The 26183-nt window shown below is 35.0% G+C and overlaps 1 protein-coding gene across 4 annotated transcripts in view; it reads right to left on the reverse strand.

Annotated features, from left to right (window-relative positions):
- LOC142979143 (long-chain-fatty-acid--CoA ligase 1) overlaps nt 1–26183 on the reverse strand; it is a 53815-nt gene that overhangs the window by 14182 nt on the left and 13450 nt on the right. Inside the window, exons 1-3 of one of the 4 annotated variants that reach the window (XM_076123911.1) lie at nt 19577–19744; nt 13460–13736; nt 9756–9910 (exon numbers count right to left, since the gene is read on the reverse strand). In XM_076123911.1, coding sequence (XP_075980026.1) covers nt 9756–9910; nt 13460–13643 — 339 coding nt within the window. In that variant the 5' untranslated portion in view covers nt 13644–13736; nt 19577–19744. Of the gene's footprint in view, nt 1–7061; nt 7427–9755; nt 9911–13459; nt 13737–19513; nt 19745–26183 lie in introns of those variants that run through there. The other 3 variants (XM_076123914.1, XM_076123915.1, XM_076123916.1) reach the window with 3 other exon arrangements.

Genomic DNA, 26183 nt, shown 5'->3' on the forward strand with positions numbered 1-26183 from the left:
CCATGTATTACTCGGGATATACCTAATCGTGTTTATCCATACATTGGATCTAATTTTTCAAGCAAATACTAAACAGAAAAGTACACTGTCAAAGTTACTAAAATCATATGCAAATGCCTCTCCGTTAACCTAATGACATAGTTGGCCCACTAACTCCGAATCTTGACTCGGAGCGAAGCACTCTTACATGTTACGGTATATTATTATTACAGTTTGCACAATGATAAATGGAACACTGAACGGGTCAAAGACTCTTGTGAGAAAAAATAAAACTGTTTGACGATTGAATTGAGAAGCCGTAAAATGTTATGTCATTAAGTTGAAACAGTGTGTAATTTATAGAATTTTAGGCCATAAATCTATTTTACCGTTTTGGTAGCTCTGCGAAATTCGATAGAGAAAATTACCATTATTTTTAAAGAAGCTTCGACCATTAATAATATGCTGACACTAAAGAGGCTTTGTAAAACTTTTCATTGGTCTTCTATTAACGTTAATGACGTGAGAAGTGGCTAGCTACTGTTATTTCATTTACATGAGAATTCATTTTATTACAGTGTTGTGACATCTTCAAATCTTATTATTAGCTGTTTACTGCACAGTATACGGCTTTAAGCCGTGATGTGTGAATAACTTCTAGACACAACATTGTTATTATTCCGAGACACGTCATTGAAAGAGGCCTCGGGCTAAAAATCTCCGGCTCAATGAAATGCGATTTTATCTAAATAAATTAAAGTAGAGAAAGATGATCATTTAAAAGAAGTTGAGAATGTAATGACGGATGTCGCTCCATTAAACCGAAATTATGAAAAACAACATGCGTAAGACATCAAGCAACCTGATCTTGAATTTAGTATGCAAGGTCAAAAGGAAATTGGTCACGCGATGCCAACTGAAAAATGTGCCGGTTTTGTGACCGAGTATTTATAACAAAACGACGTGACACACACAACCGTTCTCTACGCTATTTCTGAGTTCAGTCTCGTATGATGACAATTTTAGATACTCGTCGTAATTCAAAGTTAACATTTCACTGCGCTCTTCTTGTTAAGCAAATCAATGTGGAGAGAACACGCTTTGTTTATCAGAAAGATTAAAACTCTATATTATATCGTTACGTTTAAAAAAAAATTACCACATTATAAAATCATAACCTACCTCAAAATTAAATTTGTATTTCGGATATCTTACCCATTAACCAATGTGTCACAATTAAATAATTATAATACAATAAATTAGATCTTATAATAGATTAATCTTATAATTGACAGGCTATGTACCTAACTGCAAATTTATCTGCATGATGATTGACGCAACGTCTTACATAAGTCATATATTTCAGTTCCAATTAGCAAATTCCTCGCAAATCACAACGCGAGCATTGTCTCGAAAATTTATCTTTGATGTAACACGACATTGACCAACGGACAACTTTAGCATTGGCGTGATGCGTCACATAAATAATCTATAAATATCATAGGAAAGCCCTGATGAGGGCGTGACGGGCCACTACCCGAGATTTTCTTGGCAAATGCGAACTCTTGAAAATAGTTGACATTGTGAACATGCTTAGCTGGCCGGCATTTCCGTGTAAATCTTTCCGCACTAGAGTGTCAAGAGTTGGTAGTCACTTAGTGCAATAAACTGAACTTTGAAACGCTTTGTGAAAAATAATACCTTTCGTAATTTACACAAAAACTTAATTGTAACTGTGCCTTATCTTTAAGCAGAGAATTCACTTGCTGTAAGTATATAAATTCAAACAATGCTATATTTATTTCTTCATCCAAAAACCTGCCTCAGAGAGCTCAGTAGACCTTGAACTAAAATAATCTACACGTTTTTAATTTATTCAGCCCTTATTAGGTATTAAGTATGTCTACATTCCTTCACGTTTCCCTCGGTCTTCATTCCAATGTTGTGATTCTGACACATCACGACTGTGACTTACATTAAATTTAACTAATATTTATCTTCTTATTTACATTCATATTTCAAAGTATGTCATTCAACCCGAAGTGGCAAGTGCTAAAATTTTATTGTTTGTAAAATCATGAAAGTAAAACCGCAAGTATCCATGTGGCATTTTGGCTCATAGTGAGAAACATGAGCGCTTATTAACGCTTCACCTACCTAATAATTCAAAACACTGTATTGAGGTTCAGCAAATAATCAATATATCGACGAGCTATACCGCAAGGTAACGTAACGATTCACTCAGTATCTTCTATTTAAACGCGTGAATATGTAAGCATTTACAAAGGGAAATTGCACTTGCGTGCCGTTCATTGTTGATCTGGTTAATGTGATAAATTTAAATGAAAGCCTTTGTTTCATTACACAACAATTTGCATTCAAATAATACGCGAACTTTGCCAAAATGTTGTAACACTTATAATCTGTTGCGTTATTTTTATCGCTGCTATAGCAACGTATGTACAACATACTCAGACAGAATATTGTTCACCATCGACTTAATTATCGATCAACGACAATGTCACTCAATTAGTTGTAATGAGCGATACAAGAATCTGGCACTCGATCAACCATGTCACGAGATAGCGCCTTACGTAGTGCAATTACCTCTCGATGCTTCAGAATTATGTTGATCAACTGATCAATACTTCAATGTGTGATATCCGCATTGCAATTTGTAGTTTATTTACCTTTGCTGTCTACTATCAATGCGTCGCATAGCAATGCGTGATTTATACAAGACAAGGCATATTCTGATTAAAATTGAATTCGTGTGTATATGATGAAAGTTCTAGAAAGCTATCACTATCAAGGAACTGTCATTGACTAATAATTTCAAGTTCACATTGTTTCTAGACTTCCTGCGGAAAATTTTATCACTGGAATCATTAACAGTCTGAAGTTTACTTCAGCGAAGAGCGGAGTCATTAAAATGGGCTTAACATTCCTGAAAATTGTTTTTCCTTTGACACTCGCGGCATCGTATAACATAAATTGTGATTTAGAAAGAAACCGACATTATATTATTTTATTAATGTATATTACACGATAAATCATTACAGGTTCCTGTTTTTCACGAATATTTATAGACCATGAGGTAATGTTCATTCATTTCGTTGCATTCACGTAGAAATAAAATTATTCACACCTACTTACGTTCTTTGTAGCAAAATTTAAAATCCTTTGATGTTGATAAAATTATTTCATGAATATAAATGATAGTTATATTTAGTTTGTAAAAGTAGTAGGGTAATCTAGTTGATGCACTGAGAATGATTCTGATGCAATTTTTATTCCGTAAAGTATAAGAGAGCATATTAGAATACATTACTGCTGTAGAGTACATACTTGCTTGAATATTTACAACAAGCAGAGATTAATAGAGTTCCATTGACGAATAGCTATTTTATAAACATTACGTATTCCAACACATCGCAAAACAAATCATCCCAAATCGTTTTCAACTAAAAGCATTTTTTATTATAATCTATAAAACAAAGTTTATTATAGTGTAAATTATATAATATCGTATTAAAATTGATGACATAAGCCATAAATTACGTTCAAACTATGCAACAGTCGTTTACGTTAGAGATTTAGGTGTGAAAAATATAACAATTACTATTCTCGATATTTTCGATACAATCCCGTGACCGTTTCGTTTGCCAAAAAATCTATAAAAAAGGTTCACAAAAACCCTTCATTAAAATATTTATGGTGAGTTACTACGCCACATTCATATAATACTGTTGCTCGGTTTATTCGATTAAAATGACTCAGATTTAAAATTGTTTGCTGTCTTAATAAACAGTCAAATATGTGAGAATATTTTCGAGTGGATTGAAATGCTTGAAACTACAAGGGTTTGTATTAATACAAATGAATTGATAAAGGCTGCGGCCTCAATCAATTTTCATTATTTCATCAATAACGTTACACGCGTACATATAGTTAATGCTGTATAATACACTATAAATAGAACTACATAAGATATGTGAGTTAGTACATCGGAATAAACGTCAAGCCATTACAATAACGTCTCCGGCACGTTAGATCTTTGAGCAATAATACAAATGGTTTCTATTCATACATTTGCAACATAGGTAACGATGGGTTTGTGTATTAACTCTATACAACAAAGTTATTCATCGAGGCGAGAGGGTTTTGATATTCAGAGATGTAATTTTACGATAGTTGCACGAATATAGCTTGGAATTCTGTAAAATATTCGATGTACAGTTTGTATGCCTTTATTCTTCCACTATATTAGATAAGTAAATACTAACTAAACTAAAACAGTTTTATTTTCCGTTTGTTATGTTTTAACTGTCAAAGCTCTTAATTCAGTAAAAGTCAAGTTATTGTTGAGCATTTTATTAATTATTGCATATAAGTACACATTATCTCGACTATTTTACGCTCCCTAGAATCGAAGGTTAATTACTCACACGGAGTTGGTATTCTTTCGGGATTATAAGAATTCGTGTAGTATCAAAAAACATAAATTAAGGTTAATGTCATATAGAATTTACGTAAACATAAAAGCTTAAATCCTTAGTAAGCAACTAGCGTTTCGATGCACAAAAATTGAATAACCTGACTTAAATAGAATAAACATAATAATAAGATTAAATAATAAAAAACCTACAGTTTTGTGGCAACGTTACATGTTTCCACATCAAAGTAATTTGTCGCCATTTCCTCAAGACACATGGGATATTTATTTAAGCGCGCTAGTAAAACTATTTGTACCGCCTAAAGGTCGTCTGTTTAGTGTAAAGTCTTTATAGATTACTTGTATGTTTATATCACACATTTTACTGGTTTAATTTACTTTAATATTGTTGGAAGCTCGTTTATCTGCCATTGATGTTGTTGTATTAGTGTTATTGCTTCACATAACAGTAACAGGTACCCTAATATTTGCATCAATTAATTACTTCAGTGCCTAAACAATTCAGTTACTTTTATTAGGTTACGTAAAAAAATCTCGTTAGTTTTCACAAAAAATAAGCAAAAGTGGGTGTTTTCATGTTTTGATATATTTTTCACTAAAAAGTACGAAAAATAAATAAAAAAGGATTTAAAGACGCCTATCAGATAAAATAAAATACTGTTACACTATAAGCATTGGTTTCGAATTCGAGCGTAAAAAAATTATGCCATAGATACTGAATAACATCACGCTTGTTACACCCAAAGTACGCAGACGCAGAGGTATAGGTACAAAATACATATATCTACATATCTATTTCATATCAATATAATACTAGAAGACGAAAATTATATTATAAATTGCAGTAAATTGTTTACAAGGCATATGAAACCAATTTATCGTATTACGCTAGGTTAGTTACATACGCATATTTAAACTCGCTACAAAAGATATCGTTACATTTAGAAACTCAAAACGTTAATGGATTTAGAAAATAAAAATACAATACATTTTCTTGTTTCATAAATCAATGAATAGTAGATAAGATATTTAAAATATTTCGAACATGAATCACTGTCTGAACAAGTGAAAAAACATGAAATATATAGATAATGTTTCGATATAGCTATCAAATACGAGTAATTTAGGCATTGCAGCTGTTTTTGTTACTGCATATCGGTTATACATCAGACCTGTTAGTTGTCAAACTTTAGTGTAATGATTTTTGTTTCAATCATACGTAATTTTATTCAAGATATGAATATGAAATTATTTTCTTTAACCATAAGAACGTATAAGTCAGCAATTATTAAAACAACAAATGATATGTATCGATGCTGTTAACTTGTCATTTAATTATAATTATTTAAGCTTCTTCCACCATTATTGTGACCACCATGTTGTCACCAAAATATTTATACCAAGTAATAAAATGACTCCCTATCATTTTTAACAACGCTATTAACTAACCAACATCTAACATTTGATATATAAAAATAAGCTCAAATCATTCCCATCTATTCGATTTCATGTCGCCTAAGAATATTTTCAATAAGGTAACATTGAAAGGTAGAGCGATGCTCCGACGTTTCTCATTTCCGACATAAAAGTTCCTAAGCTCTCGGAAATAAGGTGATAAGATTTACATTCAAGAGCCGAGATGTCGAAAAATCGACACCCAACAAAATGTCATTCCTTATTTTCAACACCAGCTTTCGAGAACTTTTCATTTCACACTACGAATTATAGTGAAAAAGTGACTCATTAAAGTACGTTACTAAATAGCAAACACTTGCATCTCTTCTCAGATCCAACCTTGAATTTTTATTTAGTATTTTTATAAAAATAATTCCAATCTTTTGTCTACTACCGCCCCTATTGATTACCTCCATATAAATAAAGTTCTGGCGACCCCCTTTACATAATAGTTACGCGAAATTTTGTGAAGGAGGGGTCCCCTTTATATAATTTCGCATTTCATTTATCCTAGTTCGTACGACCGTCCCCAACGAAAAGCTTAAGTGTACACTGGGGGGCGGTGAAGCCCCGGTTGGGAACCTGTGACTAAAAAAAATATTCCTAAAGCTTATAGTAGAATTATATCATATAAGATTACATGTAAACTTGTTAATCTTATGCTAGTGGCGCCAAATGATTGCATTCCACAGTTCCTAGTCATTTTATTTTTTAGTATTTTTTTTTCGAATTATCTAGAATTATCTGTTGTTTCTATTTCTAATCAGTTTGAGCACGTATCTGTGGTAGTGGGACTTTTAAATGATCTGAATCTAAATGTTACGGAGCTTTGCCAAGTGTCGTGTCGTGAGCAACGTCTAACAATGTTTCGACCTTTTCAGTACATATCAATTCAACACTATTCTTTAAGTTTTTCTTATAATTTTTGCCTCTAATTACTAGTGTGTCTTTTTTAGCGATCTATTGCAATCCAGAACAAGAATATTTTTATTGTTCCTTTTATAGCAACCTACCAATCATAATATATTCACGATACACAAAAATTGAAATCCACACGAAGTTAGATATGAGAATCTATTTATTACGAAATTCTTGAGGTTGTTAATTGCAATGCTCGTTACCCATAATTGCGGCCATTATTTTTTTATCTACTAAGGTTTATATCACTCACTTTAAGGGCATCCGATTGTTCGCTAAGATTTATCGGAGGTCGAATCGGAGCAACTCCGACGCAGCAATCACAGCAAGCCATTGTTACAACTAAATGTTATCACTCAATAAAATGCACCGTTTAATTTAAATTTCAAACAGTTTTCAATTGCGCAATCATATTTGAATTTTATATTGAAATCGCGTCACAATTTTCATTAAGTTCACTTCACTTTTCAAAGTTTGTATGTATCCTTGTATGAATGGATCGTTCCGGTTAATCGTCTTGGCGGAGACACTTTGGCGGAGTTTGCGAGTGTCTCGTCACTTTCGCTAGAGATTTTCGGGTACTGACAGGAGAGCAGCGAGCAGGGCTGCTCGTGCTACAATGAGTTAAAAATATCGCTCGAAGATGCGCTCTGCCAACTCTAGACCGCCGGCAGTTGGTATTAGGACAACTTGAACTTTGATACCGCAATAAAGAGGGATACCCTATCGTCATCATTTCATATAGATTTTTCATAACAATTTATACAGAGATCGTGAGTAATATTTTAAACTATGGTGACAGGAATACTTTAAAATATATTTTTTACTCAGCCTACTTATGTTTAGTCATCTTATTTTTGTAATTTTCGTGAATTGTTTTATTTCGTTATCTATTGGTATTATATGTAATTTGTCGAGCATCGACCCCGCTGCAAATTCATATATCAAAGTAAATAAGACAGCGGGTATCGCTTCTAATCTGTGATAAATATTATAAAGCTGAAGAGTTTGTTTGTTTGTTTGTTTGAACGCGCTAATCTCAGGATCTACTGATCCGATGTTAAAAATTCTTTCAGTGTTAGATAACCCATTTATCGAGGAAGGCTATAGGCTATATATCATCACGCTATGACCAATAGGAGCAGAGTACCACTAAAAAATGTTACAAAAACGGGGAAAATTTTGACCCATTCTCTCTTATGTGACGCAAGCGAAGTTGCGCGGGTCAGCTAGTCTGTGATAAAATTATATTATTAATTTAGTAATCCTTTCCTATCGATCTGATAATATTCGTAAGTATTAGAAATAGTTGCGGTAACAACTAAATGGCACATTTACCTTGTAAACCAACTATTGTTATTTGTTAATGTTGATAATTGCATCCTTCCGATCTTTACTGTAGATTAGAGACACAACAATCTTGACCGTGATAAAATAAAATAACCTACATATTCATGGCATGATATTGACCGTGAAAACCAATCTCAACTAAAATAGAATAAAAAATGTCATTTTGTATTCAATTATTCGTAAAATCTTCGATTGAAATTGAATTCCTAGCTAAAACTTTTTCTTCAAGTAGTGTATGGACCTATTCGTGCACTGTAACGATGGCGTAAATTCTCATTCTTCGTGAAGCTATTGAGTAAATAGCCAAGTGAGTTCGACGGGAACATACAATGTCACATGACATTCACATAAGAGTATACCTGCTTACGTATTGATATTCTCTCTACAACTTTGTAGTGACATGCCGATGTTTAAATCTATATATAACGAGCACATGACAGACTGGTGGTAGACATACAACTTTATTTAAATATAGGTATTTAATATTAAGAGCTCATTGAGAGTCAGTATATTGGTTGCCAAGTGGAGCATTGCAGCGCGCGGTGATATTAGTAATCCTTACAATACGTCATGTCATTCGTGGAATCAGGCAATTGGAACAAATAGATGCAACCGCTTTTATAAATTGTGATATATGAATCTACTTCATGATTTATAAGGAGGAACTCGTGGCTTAGTTAATAACAGCCGCGTGGTTCGATTTCAGAGGTTAAGCTACGCTTGCCGAGGTTGTTCTGTGGGTGGGTGACCATCTTATACATTCCGAGCTCCTCCCTGTTTTGGAAGGCACGTTAAATTATGAGTCCTGGCTGTCATTTCCGAAGATCTTTGACAGTCGTTAACTGCAGAAGCTAGAGAGTCTGACCACCAGTCTTACTGAAGGGTGTCGTGTGATAACTCAGGTCGACCTCAGGAATCTCGGGGAGGTCCGATAGGCAGTCGTTCCATGTAAAATACTAGTATCCAGCTGCATCAAGTGTGACTAGAAGCCGACTCCATCATCGTTGGAAGAAAGGCTAGACAGACAGTAGGTATATAATATGTTTTTATTCATTTTACTGTCTGTTCATAAAGTCTACTTTTATTACTCTGTTCTAAGCGCCCGTAGCAATATTTCTGCCTATTAATTTCCGACCTAGCCTATAATGTTTGTGAATAGCAAACTATTTTATCGATGAAAGACCAGTCATGTGCATGCGTAAATCAACTCTATAATAGGCGAAGATTATTCAATTCATTATATGGATGCAAGACGCGGAAGATACTTACAGTTTCATTAAGATTATGTAATATCATAACATAAATATAACTGCGTTCTTAGACTGAATATGTTTTAGTACATTATGCAAGTAAATGATGCATCGTATACCTACAAATCAAAATTAATTCTAGTTGACTCGTAGTACATAGGAAAGATATTACTCTGTCAAATATTTTGACAAAGCTTCTTATCAAAGTGTTATAACACTAAATCTTATCCATCTAAATTGAACGTAATTTAGAATATCTAGTTGGTCTTTCCGTGTACAAAACATGAAGGAATATAAGGGATTGTTGTTTCCTTGGATTGTTTTTAAGTGAGGCGGTTCATACTCACTGGTTCAAGGAGGCTCTGTTCGTGAAGTGTGACGAGAGGCTTCTCGGGCTTCGGCCTCGTGCTGAGGTAGAACGCCGAGGCGGCGGCCACGCCCGTCAGCGCGAGCGCACCGGCTGACCCACCCACCATCCATAAGTACTGGTCGATCTCGCTCACTGCAACAACAAATTACAGATAACTATGTTGACCGACTATCGTTCGGCACATCTCCGTAATTATAATCTGCAGAATGCATACAAATAATTTAATAATGCCCACTAGAAGAGGTCTTATAATTATAGCCTGCGGTCATAGACGCTGTGAGGGAAAGTGCATTTTATCGTCTTCAGGGATGATATGGTCTATGAGGAAATTCATGTTATAAAGCACGCGGAATTAATAAATAGCTCAGGTTTCTCACATGTTGGATCCTATTCCGGGTGCCAATTTGAAATATCTAATTAAATAAAATACTGTTTGTCTGTAATGACTGTGTAAAACAACTATTTTCTATTATTGAATAGCAAAACATGTTGTTTGCGTCAAATCGCGTGATGTTTTCAAACATTTGTTTTGGTTGCTATTTCATTATTTATAGACATAGGTATAATCGTTGAATTACCCCGAGAAATGCGTAGAGATAAATACGAGGCACTTGCAAAATAAATTTCTACTAAAAAACAGAAACTTTACTTAAAGTGTAATAAATATCTATACAGGGTGTCCCAAAACTCAACGATAATCCGAGACAGGATGAAAGGCCAAGTCATACTGGCTCTAGGAAAAATAAAAAAAAAATTCCATATCACTTAGTTCAGCAATAATAGACATTTTTCAAAAAAGTTGAAATTCCACACCCTTGGTCGCATTTTCAAGTCCTGTGATCACCAATGTCACAATTTCGCTGTGTTTTTTTGAATTTCGTGATCTTCATTAAATATGCTATTAATCGTGAAACAAATTTATGCACAAAACATTGTTGATTTCATAAAAAAAGTTAAGTTTTAGTGAGTCATGGTTCACAAAAATATCGTTAGTTAACTTTGACGCTTCATATTGAAAAAAAAATGTACTACACTACCCTTGGCAAGTTATTTCAAAAGTTGGCGCATTTAACCAAGATTTCAAAATGGTGCAACACTTGCCACTTTTCTTTCCATTAAAAATGTTATTTTTATTTAAACGAAGAGTAGCCTCGCAGATGGATCGGACGCAGTAGTTCAATTTTATGACTTTCTCGTTCCCCCGATCGAAATCCTGTAGATATTTTTGACTGGGAATGCATAAAAGAAAAAGTCTATTCGAAATCAATACAAAATTTATCAGAACTTCGCCAGAAAATTGACACAGCGTTAGAGGAAATAACTGCAAGGAATTTTGTTTGACCGGTGCAAAGGTCTTTTGTAAGGCGTTGCAGAGCCTGTATTCGTGCCAGAGGAAAACAATTCGGATTACTTTAGTTTAAGGAGAATAATTAAATAAGAACGATGGTTCGTTCATTGCTTTTTTTTTAATTATTATTACCTATTATGTTTAATAAATTAAATATTGGTTATGGACTGACTCAATTACCTCTTTACTAAAAATAATTGCTTTCCTCTGGCACGAATACAGGCTCTGCAACGCCTTACAAAAGACCTTTGCACCGGTCAAACAAAATTCCTTGCAGTTATTTCCTCTAACGCTGTGTCAATTTTCTGGCGAAGTTCTGATAGATTTTGTATTGATTTCGAATAGACTTTTTCTTTTATGCATTCCCAGTCAAAAATATCTACAGGATTTCGATCGGGGGAACGAGAAAGTCATAAAATTGAACTACTGCGTCCGATCCATCTGCGAGGATACTCTTCGTTCAAATAAAAATAACATTTTTAATGGAAAGAAAAGTGGCAAGTGTTGCACCATTTTGAAATCTTGATTAAATGCGCCAACTTTTGAAATAACTTGCCATGGGTAGTGTAGTACATTTTTTTTTCAATATGAAGCGTCAAAGTTAACTAACGATATTTTTGTGATCCATGACTCAATAAAACTTAACTTTTTTTATGAAATCAACAATGTTTTGTGCATAAATTTGTTTCACGATTAATAGCATATTTAATGAAGATCACGAAATTCAAAAAAACACAGCGAAATTGTGACATTGGTGATCACAGGACTTGAAAATGCGACCAAGGGTGTGGAATTTCAACTTTTTTGAAAAATGTCTATTATTGCTGAACTAAGTGATATGGAATTTTTTTTTATTTTTCCTAGAGCCAGTATGACTTGGCCTTTCATCCTGTCTCGGATTATCGTTGAGTTTTGGGACACCCTGTATATCTATATAGCCCCAAGGTATCCACTTAAAACAATTAATCCGTCGAAAATAAGACTTGTAGATGTTCCTTGCATTAACAAACAATCCGTCAGGACAGCGATTAATAAATCGTTATAGCCAAGTAAGGCATATGATAAAGGCAGCCCAATAAAACTTAACAAAAGAGCTATGTGTGAGACAGGTACTTTCGATAATGACCCGCCTGGATACGACCTTCCTTGTCAATCTCGACATTGCTAATGAAGATTGAAGAATTCTTGAAAATAAAAAGAAAAAAATATCAGCTGCAGCGAAAAGTAGCAGCCATCAGTGAAGGACATCTTTAATTATAACCGTACGACATTTAAGAAATATTAATAACTTTATATAAAACCAAATAAGAGCAAAGGTATTTTCTTAGATGATTGCTGCCCGCGGCTTCTTACCATACGGTGGCATTATGATCCTCCGCATAAGGAAATGTCAATAAAACAACTTTCATGCAACCGAGCAACTTGTAGTTCCTGAACTATAAACCGTGCGCAGTCTAGCCAGTTTAGAAAGTGGAAACTGGGGAGCGCGTGCGCACACATCGCATTAGCGAATAGATTTCTCGGGATTCTCTCGCGCTTTCCACTGACATACTTTTACGCCAATATTTACTACATTAGTATAAATACGTATAGTTTTTATTTTATTACATATGTATAATAATAGTGCATATTCATGTGATGTGTCTCCAAAATGCTGTTACTGTTTATATAGAAATTACTGTTGACAGAAACACAACAATTGACATGTAGTTGCACTTTTGTTATAATGGCAGAAAACTTGACACGTTGTATTTTCTGGTAAGGAAAATTAAAACCATGACTCGGAACACTAAATTAGGGACAGGGCTACACAAATCGCAAAAGTCAATGTCGTAATCAACGTTTCAATCATTAGAAGGGCTCAAATAATTTGAAGGCAACGTTTAAGGTCGCATTGCTGGCCTCGATACCTTGTCGCTTGTACAACTAAAGGTACTCGTCGATTTCAAAAGTTAGAACCTTGGTGATCTAATTTCCCCTCATTGGGCATTCAAAGGGCGTAACAAGCATGACAGCCCTTGAAGGGGCCCTTAGTCTTCCATTAAAGCGAACCGGTAATCTCTGATTTCTTTTATTCTATTCAAATCTAGTTCTTTCAAGTTTAGTTTTTGCGACTTGTGAAAAACTATAAACAGCTCAATATTCTTTTGTACGCGGATCACGTCAAGCGTTTTTGTATTAAACATTCTTCTTTGCTTATAAATTAAAATAAATATATTTACTATACTATGTTAACCCAATAATCATGATAATTAACACTTTATACGTTAAATCAATTTTATAATGTGACAACTGAATTATCAACGTCGTTAAAGTACAAATATTAAACTTACAACTGTTGCATTGATTCCACCAGATAGTCTTTTCTCGTGTATTTGCGTCAGTCTTCTTATTTTCAGTCTTCTTTAGTTTCTTCTGTATTTTGTGACACTTTTCCTTAACACTAAACTCAGTCTTAGCAGCCCCCATGTCCACTTTGTCTTTCTTCACTTGAAAACCAAACTTTCCGCTTCCCATATTATTAGTTTATATCACATAGCGTTCACACTAGCACGTTGCGACTCGGCGCATTATCATTTCCTTTGACGCCTAGGGCATGGTATGCGTCGGCTGAATTGTTTAAAATGTTAAAATTATTACTTTACAATATAAGTACACGTTCGCCAGTCGAGTGTCGTAAAGATATTCGATATCGAATTATTTTGTTGCGGAATGAAACGGAATCCATAAAACTAAAAGGTTTTATAGAGTTATCTCGAGGAGGCTTTGGCCTTGCAGGGTTCATTAACATTATCCAGTCGATAACTAAAATATAATCTAGCGTCTGATTCCATCGGCTGCGACGTTCGCTTATCTATTTTGAGTAACTCCCATTGAACTGATTAGTCGTAATACGTTTGTAATTATTCGCGGGTAATAAACGATTATTTAGTCGAGAGATATTTTTTATCAGCGTTTTCAGATAACGATATTGCAATAATTTATTTATGTATCCTATTATGTAGATTGGTAATATTTTCCACATCATTGAAGCGCGACCCTTGGCACGAAGAATATAATCTGTGGATCGCCATTAAATAATTCGATTGGAACTTTATTGTGCCCAAGTGTCGTATCGTGATTGGCTAGTTAGTGCTATTTCTTGGAACAGACTTAATAGGTTCTCGAGTGGAGTAGGTTTTAAACAGAGAAATATTAACAGCACAGAGGTAATAAACAATTAAAGTTTATTTGCATTCGCGAGTAATTGCTGTATGATGTAGAAACAGAATACGGAAAGGACCGTTTAACAGAACTAAGATTTTATCTCGCAATTAACGCATGTGTACAGTGTGCTGGGGAGTAATTGATAAATTAAAACAAAGATGAAACAAATGCCTTTTATATTGCATGCAATGATGCTGCTATTATTAGTGGAGAAATAGTACATCTCACGTAATTAAACGTCATCTCAGTGAATGCGTACACTCCCTATTAAATCATAAACACTCCCATGGACATTAATGGTTGACGGTTCAATTACGTAGGGATCAATGATACATAAGTAGAGTGCATTTAAATCTTTACGATCATTTAAATTAGCCCGATAATTACTTGAAATAGTATAATCGCTTTGATTATTGCCCGAGAGCACATTATGGTGTGCGCTTTACAGCTTTGTGAATCGAAAATATTGAATCCAACGTGTGATTACGAATAATAAATATTAAACGGCCTAGTTTTTAAATGTCCTCAAAGGGTATTAATATTGGAATGAGAACTGTAAAGCCAGTGTTATTCGTTTAAGTTTTACGGTGATGGCCGCCCTAAAGTATTTATTGTGATTTTACTCGTCCAAAGATTATGTTTTACAAGCTCGCCAACGGTATTTTAAAAATACATAAAGTCTGTCTCGAACTCTTTTTGCAGTCTTTCGATATCGTTTAAATTAACATGAAATCTTTATAATACATTACTTGAGGTTTACTGTGTTTCCAAACCCTAAGTTAACTTTCATTGCATATCATATTATGTTAAGATATTATGTGACATACCTATCCGGCATCGACTCATACAGATTCAAAAGAGTCTTGAATCTACATATCAAATGCGCGGAGCTTCACTGACCTAATATTTACCTATGAATCTACTACATGTACTAACTCTACAGATTTAGCTTCCAGAAAGGATGAGAGTTACATTAGAAGATAAACTCTGTATTTATCAAAATAAAATTAGGAAAAAGTACATTTTAGAAGCTGGAGTAAAACGCCAAATTATTTTCTTTTGAGTTAATAATCGTCTAAGATTCAGGCAAGGCAACTGTAAGGGAAGGATAAATCAGGTTCAAGTAATTGGCATGTTGTATAACAACGGTCATATATCAACCATACAAGTGTCAAACTTACACCTAGATTCACAACAATAAAGCTTAGGTTTATACCAAATTTCGTCACCACCAGTCACGTCTTTCATGTGACGAGTGTTTTGGAAATAATCTGTGTTTACGACGGATTTGGCGTCTTTTATCGTGACGTCACCGCCCACTAGCACAATAAGATTAGAGATTACTGTTTGTATGAGAGAAAAGCAAGCAATAAAATAACCCGTTATAACGATGCATTGTCTAATGTTTGGTAACCAAATGTATGAATTAATCTTGTTAATAGAGTTCAGTCCACACGAATGCCAATAGTTCTCAGAATTGTTAGGTATCTAAAGGAAGCAGATGTTGAACAGTGCGGCAGATTTATTTTTAGACGTTGCACACAAAATATAGAAATGTTCATTTATTTGTAGAATATAACTGTCACGTTTGCAATCAAGGTTGGGCGAAGTATATTGTCTTACACCCACAGCCGATGACGATATTAGGTCGCAATGTGATTGGGGGCGAGCCTATCGCGTTTATCGGATACAATCCAATCCCCGGGCATTATTGAAAATTGTCTAAGGAAACTCTATTACAAGGTTCAAATCCAAACTAGTGTTTGACAGGAAGTAGAGTCCTACATCTTAAAAGGCATAGACGTCAGAAATAACAGAACTACAGGAAACCATCTTGCAATATACATAGAAGGTTCTAGAAACACTTAACCATTTCATGCACAGTCAGCACTAAGTTATTAAACACCGCGTCTATCTTATTATAAAGTTGATAGGGACTAATAAAAGCGTCAGGTATTTCCGCTATCGTATCGGCACATTCACACCTAACGGTGACTCTGACATTTTGATCTGGTTCACGAAACAATAAAATTACGCCCCTGTCATCGAAACTCGTTATACCGTAGGCCTATTCAAGTGTCATCTACCTCGTTTATTTACTACATTAATAATATCTGCACCAGTGTCATCAACATGAGCGCCATCAACCAATAAACTAATCAGTGTATGAGGAGCATTGTGATGAACACAATTGCAGTTCAAATACACGACACAATAATACGAATAATTCGATAGTACACCGAGTGCCATTGTAGTATTAGATCGGGCAATAACAAAACCGCGGGTCGACGAACTCGGACCGCAGCGTGTTTTGATAAGGTCGCCAATTCGCCATCCGCCAATTTTTTTCCGAGAGAATCGCAGTTACAGTTAAAAAAGCGCTAAGCGGTCAAACGCGGACCGTTTTAATTACTTCATAGTCACGTACTTGTAGTAAAATTTTACCGTTAATGGAAAGTGATATGACAAACCGGACGAGGTTCGATATTGAATCCACATTTTTTACCGACAACCGCTGTACAATCGGAGTCAACCGTTTATTTTAATGAAACAAATATTTAATGATATTAGGTTCTATGATGCGACAAACGTTTGTTAAACGAAAACAAACATACCCTCGTGGTTAAATACGTAATTAATGAGATTAACATTTTTATTGCCATCCGTATAACTTAATGTGCTGATCGGCACTGTTTGAATGCAAATCGAACTATCACCATTCTATTCGCGGTTTGGACTGTGTACTTTCGCGTACAAAGATTAACATAGGCTAAATAAACGAATATTTAACATACATTTCTGCAATTGATTATGATTTGCAACGTGATTTGAATAACGTTTAAGCAATCGTGCAACCTGATTAAATTGACGCATCAGCTATTTTATATAACGTTAATATACGGTAAAATTGCAAAAAAAAACTGTTTCGATTGATTGAATCTGATAGATTCGATCAATTGAAAAATCCGGAACTATTGAAAAGTCAATGACTGCATTTTTTATGGTTGTCAATCAAGATACGCGTGAGTTAGGTTTTACCACTACTTTAATTGAAATAAATTTATGAATTGTGAAATATCATATAAGAAATTGAAGTAGGTTTTTAGTTAAGTGTATATCGTACGCAGTAATTTATGATCATCGTAATTTTAATGTGAAACATGCTTGAAAATTGGTGTAAGTATAATAAATATTTCGCACACAACATTACGCAAGCAAGTACCAATGTACGTACACGAATGCACTTCCTAGGCGTTGCGGCTGCGCATACGAAATGAGACACCCACGGTAAGTGAGTCACGTCCACACGCGCGACTCGGCCCTACTTTACTATTGTGCATTATGTACGGCCAAACGCAATCATCATGCTCATTGTACAGACTTCATCGCTCAAATGACAGGATTCAATGTCTACAGGATGTGTTTACTACTTCTTAGAACGTTTAGGGCTAATATTAGCACAACTAAAAATGTTGTTCCAACTTTGTATGGCACGGCAACTTTATAATGATTCGACACTCAGCAGTCATCTATACCAAGGTTTACGATTATGAGCAAAGCGCTGTCAGATGTAAAGGCCAATTAATTATAAAGACAGCTGCAGATAAAAAAGGTACAATATTTTGAAGGGTCCATCAAGAGACGAATGTAATTCAACGTTTAAAAGTTTAAGGTCAAACAATTCAGTCAGGGGCACGCTTAAACAAGAAAAGGGTTTGATGTTTTTGTTGTGCGTCTACTTGTAGTAATTCCCTTCGATTTGTACAAAGCAACCTTCGAATCTGGTGCCGACAACAAAGTCACTTCGAATCATTTATCATCCTTGTACCGACACGTCGCGATCTCTGAATACGCTGCAATTTCTTTGGCAAAGCTCAAGGACTATGGCACGAGTATAATTAGTACCAATTTAAAAAACGTTTCACTTACCAAACCCTATTATTATTGATAAAAATGTGCAATGCCTGTGTAATTATTGTAATATACTTGAATCGTGGGTTGTCGTTAAATAATTACATCGATAATGGTATTTAAAGTTAACATGACCAATTACCATTTGCAAACAAAAGATAAAACAATAATAGGAAGGATAAATGCATGAAAGACATTAATTGAACTCCTTGTCTCTTCCTCAGAATAAATACATAGCATGACTAATATGGAGAACATCCATCAGGAACTCCGTCAGTCAGAACTATCATTACTCATAATATTCCGTGCCAGCGCTATATCAAAACATAGGTCAGTGCCGCATTGTATAGTATTTCTGTTCCCTTTTCCTCAAATAGTGCACGTGTGGGTGGCTTTATTATTCGTTTTACTCGTCAAGAAAGCAGGTGTGCACTAACGAGCCAACCAGTATCATTTGGTCCTAATGCCGGATCGAAGGGCCTTTTCCTTTCTCGTTTCAGCCAATCTATTCAGAGTTCTATGTGCAAAAGTTTCGAGAAATAGCTAATGGAAATAAATTGGTCTTGAAGTTCACAGTCATTGCCAAGTTATGTAACTTTATATCTTTATGACAAAACTCTTAAGTCAATGGGCACTTGAAAGTTTACGTCACATTCTGTACGAGTTCTTCGAATAGATATTAAATGTTAAGTACGTCGCATGTAGGGCTATGTATAAGTCGGCAAAGTTTATAATATGGACAGAACAAAGATTCTCTTTAGAGCGGTGGTGACCCACAAACGCACAATGGCTATCGAATTTCTGGCATAGCTAGAGCAAGTCGTGATCGCCACAGGCACGAACGGCTATCGTTTGTACATTTATATTAGTCTGCAACAAGATAATGGCGCCGATAAAGACTTTGGAGTTGAAATCCTATAAATGTTACATTGATCGTTAACTGAAGCTTCGATTTAAAGGAAAAGAAAAACGTAAAATGGAAAATTTCTAACTACGGTCACCGCTAACTAGACCAAAATCTATATATGCATATTATATGCATGATATATAAGCACAATAAAACTTTGAAATATGTCAAGGGCAATAAATATGATATATTGCATTCCGCCGCAATCATGAAAAATGCAATTGTAATTGGTATCAATGAAACTAATCGAGATAACGCAGATGCAACAGACCGCTGTACGTACGTGAATATAAAAACAATGACAAATTACAAAGAAAACATGCAAAAAGAAAACACAAAACAGAATAACACGACAACAAACATTGCGACATTCGAGCGGCGATAACGTGCGCACTGTCTCTCCCGGCAAATGTATACACTTTACCTATAAAATTTGTAAACACTGTGTATAGTTTCGGTTATCGCGAGTCGGTAATCGTCACTTGTATCGTGTACGTCGTAAGAGCTACCGGGCGAGGCGGTATCGCGGTAAACGCGTGCGCAGGCTTATACGCGCGGCCGTTGCGCCGGCCGTCCGTTGCGACAATGCGCTTCCATGTTGCCGTGTGCTGCCTCCCCCAGTCTCTCCAATTGCCTAGCCACCTCTCTCTTTTGAGTTGTCACGGGTCGGGCCAACGGTAAGCACTCCAGCCAGCCCGCACTTTGCTATCTTTCATCGGTGTTGAAAGCAATTGATGTTTATTACAAGGGTGATATTTAAAGGTTGCATTCAAGTTTGGTTTAAATCAAGCTCACCGAGATTCCGTTAGAATTTATTACACGAAACATTAAAGCAAATATTACGTTCAGCAAATTTCTTTGTTCAAAATAAATAGAAGCATTATTTTTACTCTTCCACGTGATCGCGTGATTAGAATGATGTGGAATCAGAAATCAAATGGAGCGGATATCGTGTGCATAATTGTTATTGAGATAGATCTACTGAAATGTTCACAACAACTGAACTGAATATAATTGAGAGGAACCAATATGATTGAACAACGTATGTATAATACAATCAAGTTATTAATTGACCAATCAACATTAAACCATGTGAAGAGACGAAGTTTAAGAATTTTGATTAGTATTTCAATCGAAACATTATGCAAGGCCTTTCTAAAAAAAAAGTTATTTATAGATTGGGTACATGTATCAAAATCTATGTAACTGTTTTATGGAAGGCTAAATTTATTTCCTGGAGACGAGACGACTAAATTGAGTAGTTATTTCATACAAGTAATGTGGGCGCAATCATCAGTCGAGTTGTAAAGCCGCTTTATACATTTTGTTTGTTTAGTTTGGGCTAACCACAAGTCTTTAACCGCTATTCAACGTCGTGGAGCCACCACGCGGCTGGTTTCAAGTAGTTTCATAAATTGTATGTACTCACAGATAATTTGAAGTACAGTAATCTTTGCGATATAATGTCGAGTAGTTATTACAATATTTGCGGAAATGCCCCAGCACTACTTTTAGTAAACACTCTAATGTATTTGTAACTATTTTCTCAAGTGCAAAACGTATTTCCGTGGAAGTAGAGGTCTCTATATTGGTCGAAAAGCAAATAATTTGACGAGTATTTAGATTTATACTTTGTATTTTTTCCCACTTAATAATAATAAGCATAGAAATAGGGTGTCAACTTGTCGCTGTGGCTTATATCCTGTTGTCACCCTGCCTACTAAAACGGTCTTTGCATAACACACTAATCAAGATACACTTGTATTTCTTGTATTTTTCAAGAAGATTAGCAGTCGTGAATAAAGTTTCCCCTCGTATGGAATAAATACCAGTGCTAAATGGGTGACCCTTATTTACGACCCAGACAGTCGTTGCGAGTTGTGAGTAGCCAAAAAGCAAAACAACAGGTCTAACCTTAGGATGACCGGTATATCCCTACTAAGTTGGGACAAACTGCAAAATATGTTTCTTTCTGTAGCTGTAGAATAGTGTAAAGAAGGAACTGCGACTATGGTGATATGATACGCATAAAGTTTCATAAATTGAAGACTGGTTCTGGTTGATATGGCCCAAGATCTGCATAGTTTGATATCAGATGATCAGGTGTGAGTTGTTTATGGTGAGTACAGAGTTCAGAAATGACTAAAATCTACTAAATTAATAAAGATGACGAAAAATAGATTATTTGGTCTTTGAATATAATTGTTTAGTGGTAGAGATGGTACCCCGAATAAAGTTCATTATGATTGTAAGAAACATTTATACAATCCGGACTTCACTTGTCCCATATTCAGAAGACTGATTAGAAGAGCAGACAGCGATGCCAACGAGGACAGGTTAAATACATACATATCTAATTTCGTTCAAATAATATTAACAACAAACGTGAACTTAGGAATTATTTGATAAGCTTGCACATGTTTATCTATTCGTTATCAAAAATAGACATCGAAAATACTTAATCTACTTACCTGGTTCTAGTAGACTTGCGAATATTTTATCAAAGTTCATTAAACGATAATGTTTTCTGAAAACAGTCCTTCCCATTTACATTTTTATATGAAAAACCCTAGCCAGTAATAGCCAGTAACAAAATTCTATTAAAAAGTTGGGAGCAAAATGTGTTTTTGTTTTCGTTAAAAGGCATCTAAAGTTATTTTTGCCTGTGCCGCGGTTTTAAACTCGTGTTAAAAATGAAAATAGAGACCTGTTAATACATCAAATATTAATAATATTCGAATGGAATGGGCTAAATATACAAAAATATCGCATCAATACAATAGTAGAAAGTTCTTCAAGTTATTCAACTCACAAAATTAAATATCCTTTTGTCGGTCAAGGAGCCGTCAATCTTAAATAGGAGGCGTGCTCATAGGGAAAGCCAGACATTGTTACGTATACATGCACTATAATTAAACCCTCCTGTCTATTAAACATAAAGAGTTTGCATATTGCAATGCTAAATGTCAAACTCTAGTCACGCAAATGATAGGCAAAACTATTGATTTTGTTGTACCACAGTTCGTCAATGTTGACTAATGTTCTTGCGAAATACACTATTAATATTGACATATGCATAAACCGTGTCAATGCAGTAAAACAAATAGACAGAGTTCGCAAGGGCGTTGAAATAGACCGAATGTATTGGCAGTATGGACGCTAATTCACGTGCTAATTTATAAACCGATAATTTATTGCGACAGTCAATCGATGGACATGTAATGTTTAATTATTGTGTTTGGCATTTGAGTAGATGTTACAATGAACTATCTTTATATTATTATCTTATGTCTATAACACTTTTAATTAGTGACAAAGTTTTTGTTAAAATAATGTTTTTTTACAACTATATTCACGAGGAAATGTAATTGGAATCTTACTTTATCCGATTGATTTAGCTTTCGTCGTACATATAAAGGCCCCCTTAGTACGAGTAGTACGACACTTTATACGGTCTTATAATTTAGTTAGGGAGTCTTGTTTTATTAAAATATAGATTGCAATCAAAATAAAGTCATTTATCTTGATATCTTCTAATAGAACGACCAAAAAAAACACTGAAGTCTATTGCAATAAAGACAATTATAACGTTTATAAGATCATTTAGAAAGTTCAATTAACTGGGAGCCAATTTAATCAAAAGCAATTGAAAGGGCTGGGAAAGGAAGTGAACTTTACAACCTAAGACTCCAATATAGAAAACTAAGAACTTATCCTTGTATAAAGTATATACTATGCTATAACGACAGGGGATTTGTAAAGGAATTTTGAAACTAGTAATACAAATCAAGTTTAATATTCGAGACATTTGATTTGATAAAGTATATGTAATTTATGAAATCCAGTGGTAAGTGTAATATTACTCATAGTTTTCTTATTATATTGTGTGACCTAGCAAGAAACTGGGCAATACCCCCTGAAGAGCTAGTTTAATTATAAAAATTACGCACGTAATAAAAAAGTAAAGATGCAAAGTCCAGTTTAGTGGTTAAGACTGTTATTTCAATATGGGGTCAATGCCCTCAAATATGAAAGCCACGATGAAATCAAAAAATTAAACCTAAACGTCGTGGAAGTCAACGAATGCAGTTTCATTTCACATCTTCGCATTTTCTAAGCCAAAAGACTAAACTAAAGTTTACTTCTTTAAAAACATTATATAGCAAGGTTTCTTAGAATTTCGGAATATTAAAGAATAAGATGGTTCTGTACGTTACAAAGTAAAACACGAAGAAGGAAATATAAAATTGAAGTGGCAGTAATCAGCATGTACTGCCAACTTGGAATCAGAAAGCGGAACCTCAATATTTTGGCAACGATTTAGCTTAATTCACAGTGTTTATCGACTTACAAAATAAAGGAAGGCAAGTCGCCAATGATGTTCGTAAAATGTAGGGAGCATCACCTTGTTTTTATGAATAGGGCTACGTTATTTACGTGGACACGGCGAGAGTCACGCTGCTGGTATATTATCGTAAACTAAAAATTATGACCATGTTTACTTGAAAGTTCTAACATATTTATAACATTTTGGAAACTATTTTTTCCTTGTTTTAGTAAAATGAAGTAGTTATTTGTAAAATATCAGTTTTTTCAACCATTTTTCTAAACAGAATAGGATTTTTCGTGATTCTTTTCTAGAGTTCAAACAAATATTTGTTTAGAAGTAAAAGAGCATATGTTTATTAAATAACGCCTGTAGTTTGCCTCATTTGAATCACAATAACTGTAATTTCGTACATTGAGCAGCCCTATAATCTGGGTCGTGCAGAGTAAATTCTGCAAATGCAGTGTGTAAACTGTTTGGCGCAACATCGGGTACTATCTAAATTGCAAGGCTAACGTGAGCGGCGATTTTCAAAGACCCTACCATTTTGCATTCATAAGAATTGTTTTTAAGTACCTCATTAAACCACTCATTGTAGATTTCCTTACGCACGCTGATATGAATACAATGAACCTGTTGATTCAGCAGTAAATTGTAGAAACAAAAAATATCTTGCAATTTCTGAGAATCAAGCCCTACAGGAAAATTTCAAAAGAAACACGAGATTCAAGGACCCTTACTCTGTAATTTTAAATCATCATAAAGCAATATGAGCTAGGGAAAAGGGATTTTTCGATTGCACTATCCTTTAGCAACGTATTCGAAAATTACCCCCATGTAATAGTAAATCATGTCGAAAGTTTCAAGTATATGCAACACAACTGCGCTTAAGCCTATAAATGACATATAGGCACTTCGCATACTTTATCAACGCAGGAAGTCTGAATAAACATGTGATTAATTCAACGCGACGGCGCATAATTTGTATACTCACGATAATGTGTATCTCGTCGAACAGAGAGCTTCCTCTTACTAATGACTGTTTAACTACCCTCTCGGTTCTACGTACTTAACGAACATTTCTGATAATTCTGACAAGGACAAAATATACTCTTTACGTCTATACATAGTTGTCTTTCCTTCGCGCAGTCTAGTTTAGATCGGTAATACATTTCCAAGTTCGACCGGCCCGCATATTTAACTACGCTGAAATTATACTTCAGCAATAAAAGCCTCGTACCGAGGGAAATATACACCCGCAGGTGGTAGCAGAAAAATGAAAGACACGATTATAACTCCCCACAATAGTGTCATTAATCCTTTATGGGTTCCTCGACCCCGGTTCTCGAGTGATAGACAATGGTGGTAGTCGTGTTTGTGAGCAGAATTAATGCGTATGCACATGCAATGGGAAGCGGGACTCGACCAGCCTTGAACTTGTGCATGCACTTCTATGCAAGCGATGAATGCGAAAGCAGTCGCCATTTCTAGTCGGCACGTCATGTAACGCGTACGTAAAAGCAGCGACGCAAGTTGTTTTCCAACTGGCCGCAGGGCACGCACCGTGCCTAATGCCTCGTCCGCACTGCGCACAACTTCGCACTCGCAGATTTCATCAGTGCGTGACCGTGTGTGCTGCTCGATAACACAGAAATATGTTAATTAAGAGTTGACGATGCCGTATCGTAAGTGCACTCGTCAGTTAAATACATTATATTGCTATTTTTATACAAATAAACAGATTATAAAACCAATGCATAGTTGTAAATGTTGAAAATTAAATAAATTGTTCAAGATCAAAAATAATTTAGTCAACTTCCAGTGATCACTTAGTAAAATGTCTAACTTATATCAATTTATTAAAGTCAAAGAGCCGAACATCTGTTGAGCTCGTAGCTTAAGGCAAAATGACTATTTCGACTCGTAACCATAACAAATGTTAGGAGAAGACGGAGATGCCGATAATAATAAAACTTGTGCATTAAATACTTCTCGCGTATAACTAACACTGGTGAATAGATAAATGTCAAAGTCATGGTAAATGATTGCTACTTAGGCACTTACACAGATAGTTTCATTCGAGTCACTACTGAAATGGCAATCTGGGCGTTATATTTATAGGTTCACAAATATAAATTCATGATTTATTAAACTATAAAGTGGAGTAACGTGAACCTAATAACGACTGAGTGAGTACTCGCCGGTTTTTAAAGTCAATATAAATATAGTATACGTGAATATTCCTATCCATTTATATTAAATATTCAGTGCTGTATCTTTAGCTGATAAATCAACAATAATATTTAATTAAATAGTATTAAGTAAAGTGTAGTTTAGTAATTTTCCAGCGATCTCGCGAATTGTACGGGGTAAACAGCCAGTAGGTTGGCAGGTCAACGACCCGCCAACCGGTCGAGCTTTAAGCTTTGCCGAGCGAACATAGTGAGACAAACTTGGCCCACATTTCAAAGCTATTACAACCAGTATAAAACGTGTAGGAGACCGTGAGGATCCCGGACCAACCATTGTCTGATTTCCAGAACATTCTATCGCCGTACAATGAAATTGCGATAAGTGTTGGCACACAATTTCTCAATCGATTATAGTTACTCATGTTAGAAGCTCTATGTCTTCATGTTATTTACACAAAGGCATCATAACTTCACAAGCAAACTGAAACGGATGTAACAGAGACAATATATTG

The sequence above is a fragment of the Anticarsia gemmatalis genome, chromosome 16 (genome assembly GCF_050436995.1).
Source record: "Anticarsia gemmatalis isolate Benzon Research Colony breed Stoneville strain chromosome 16, ilAntGemm2 primary, whole genome shotgun sequence".
In the NCBI taxonomy this organism is placed as follows: domain Eukaryota; kingdom Metazoa; phylum Arthropoda; class Insecta; order Lepidoptera; family Erebidae; genus Anticarsia; species Anticarsia gemmatalis.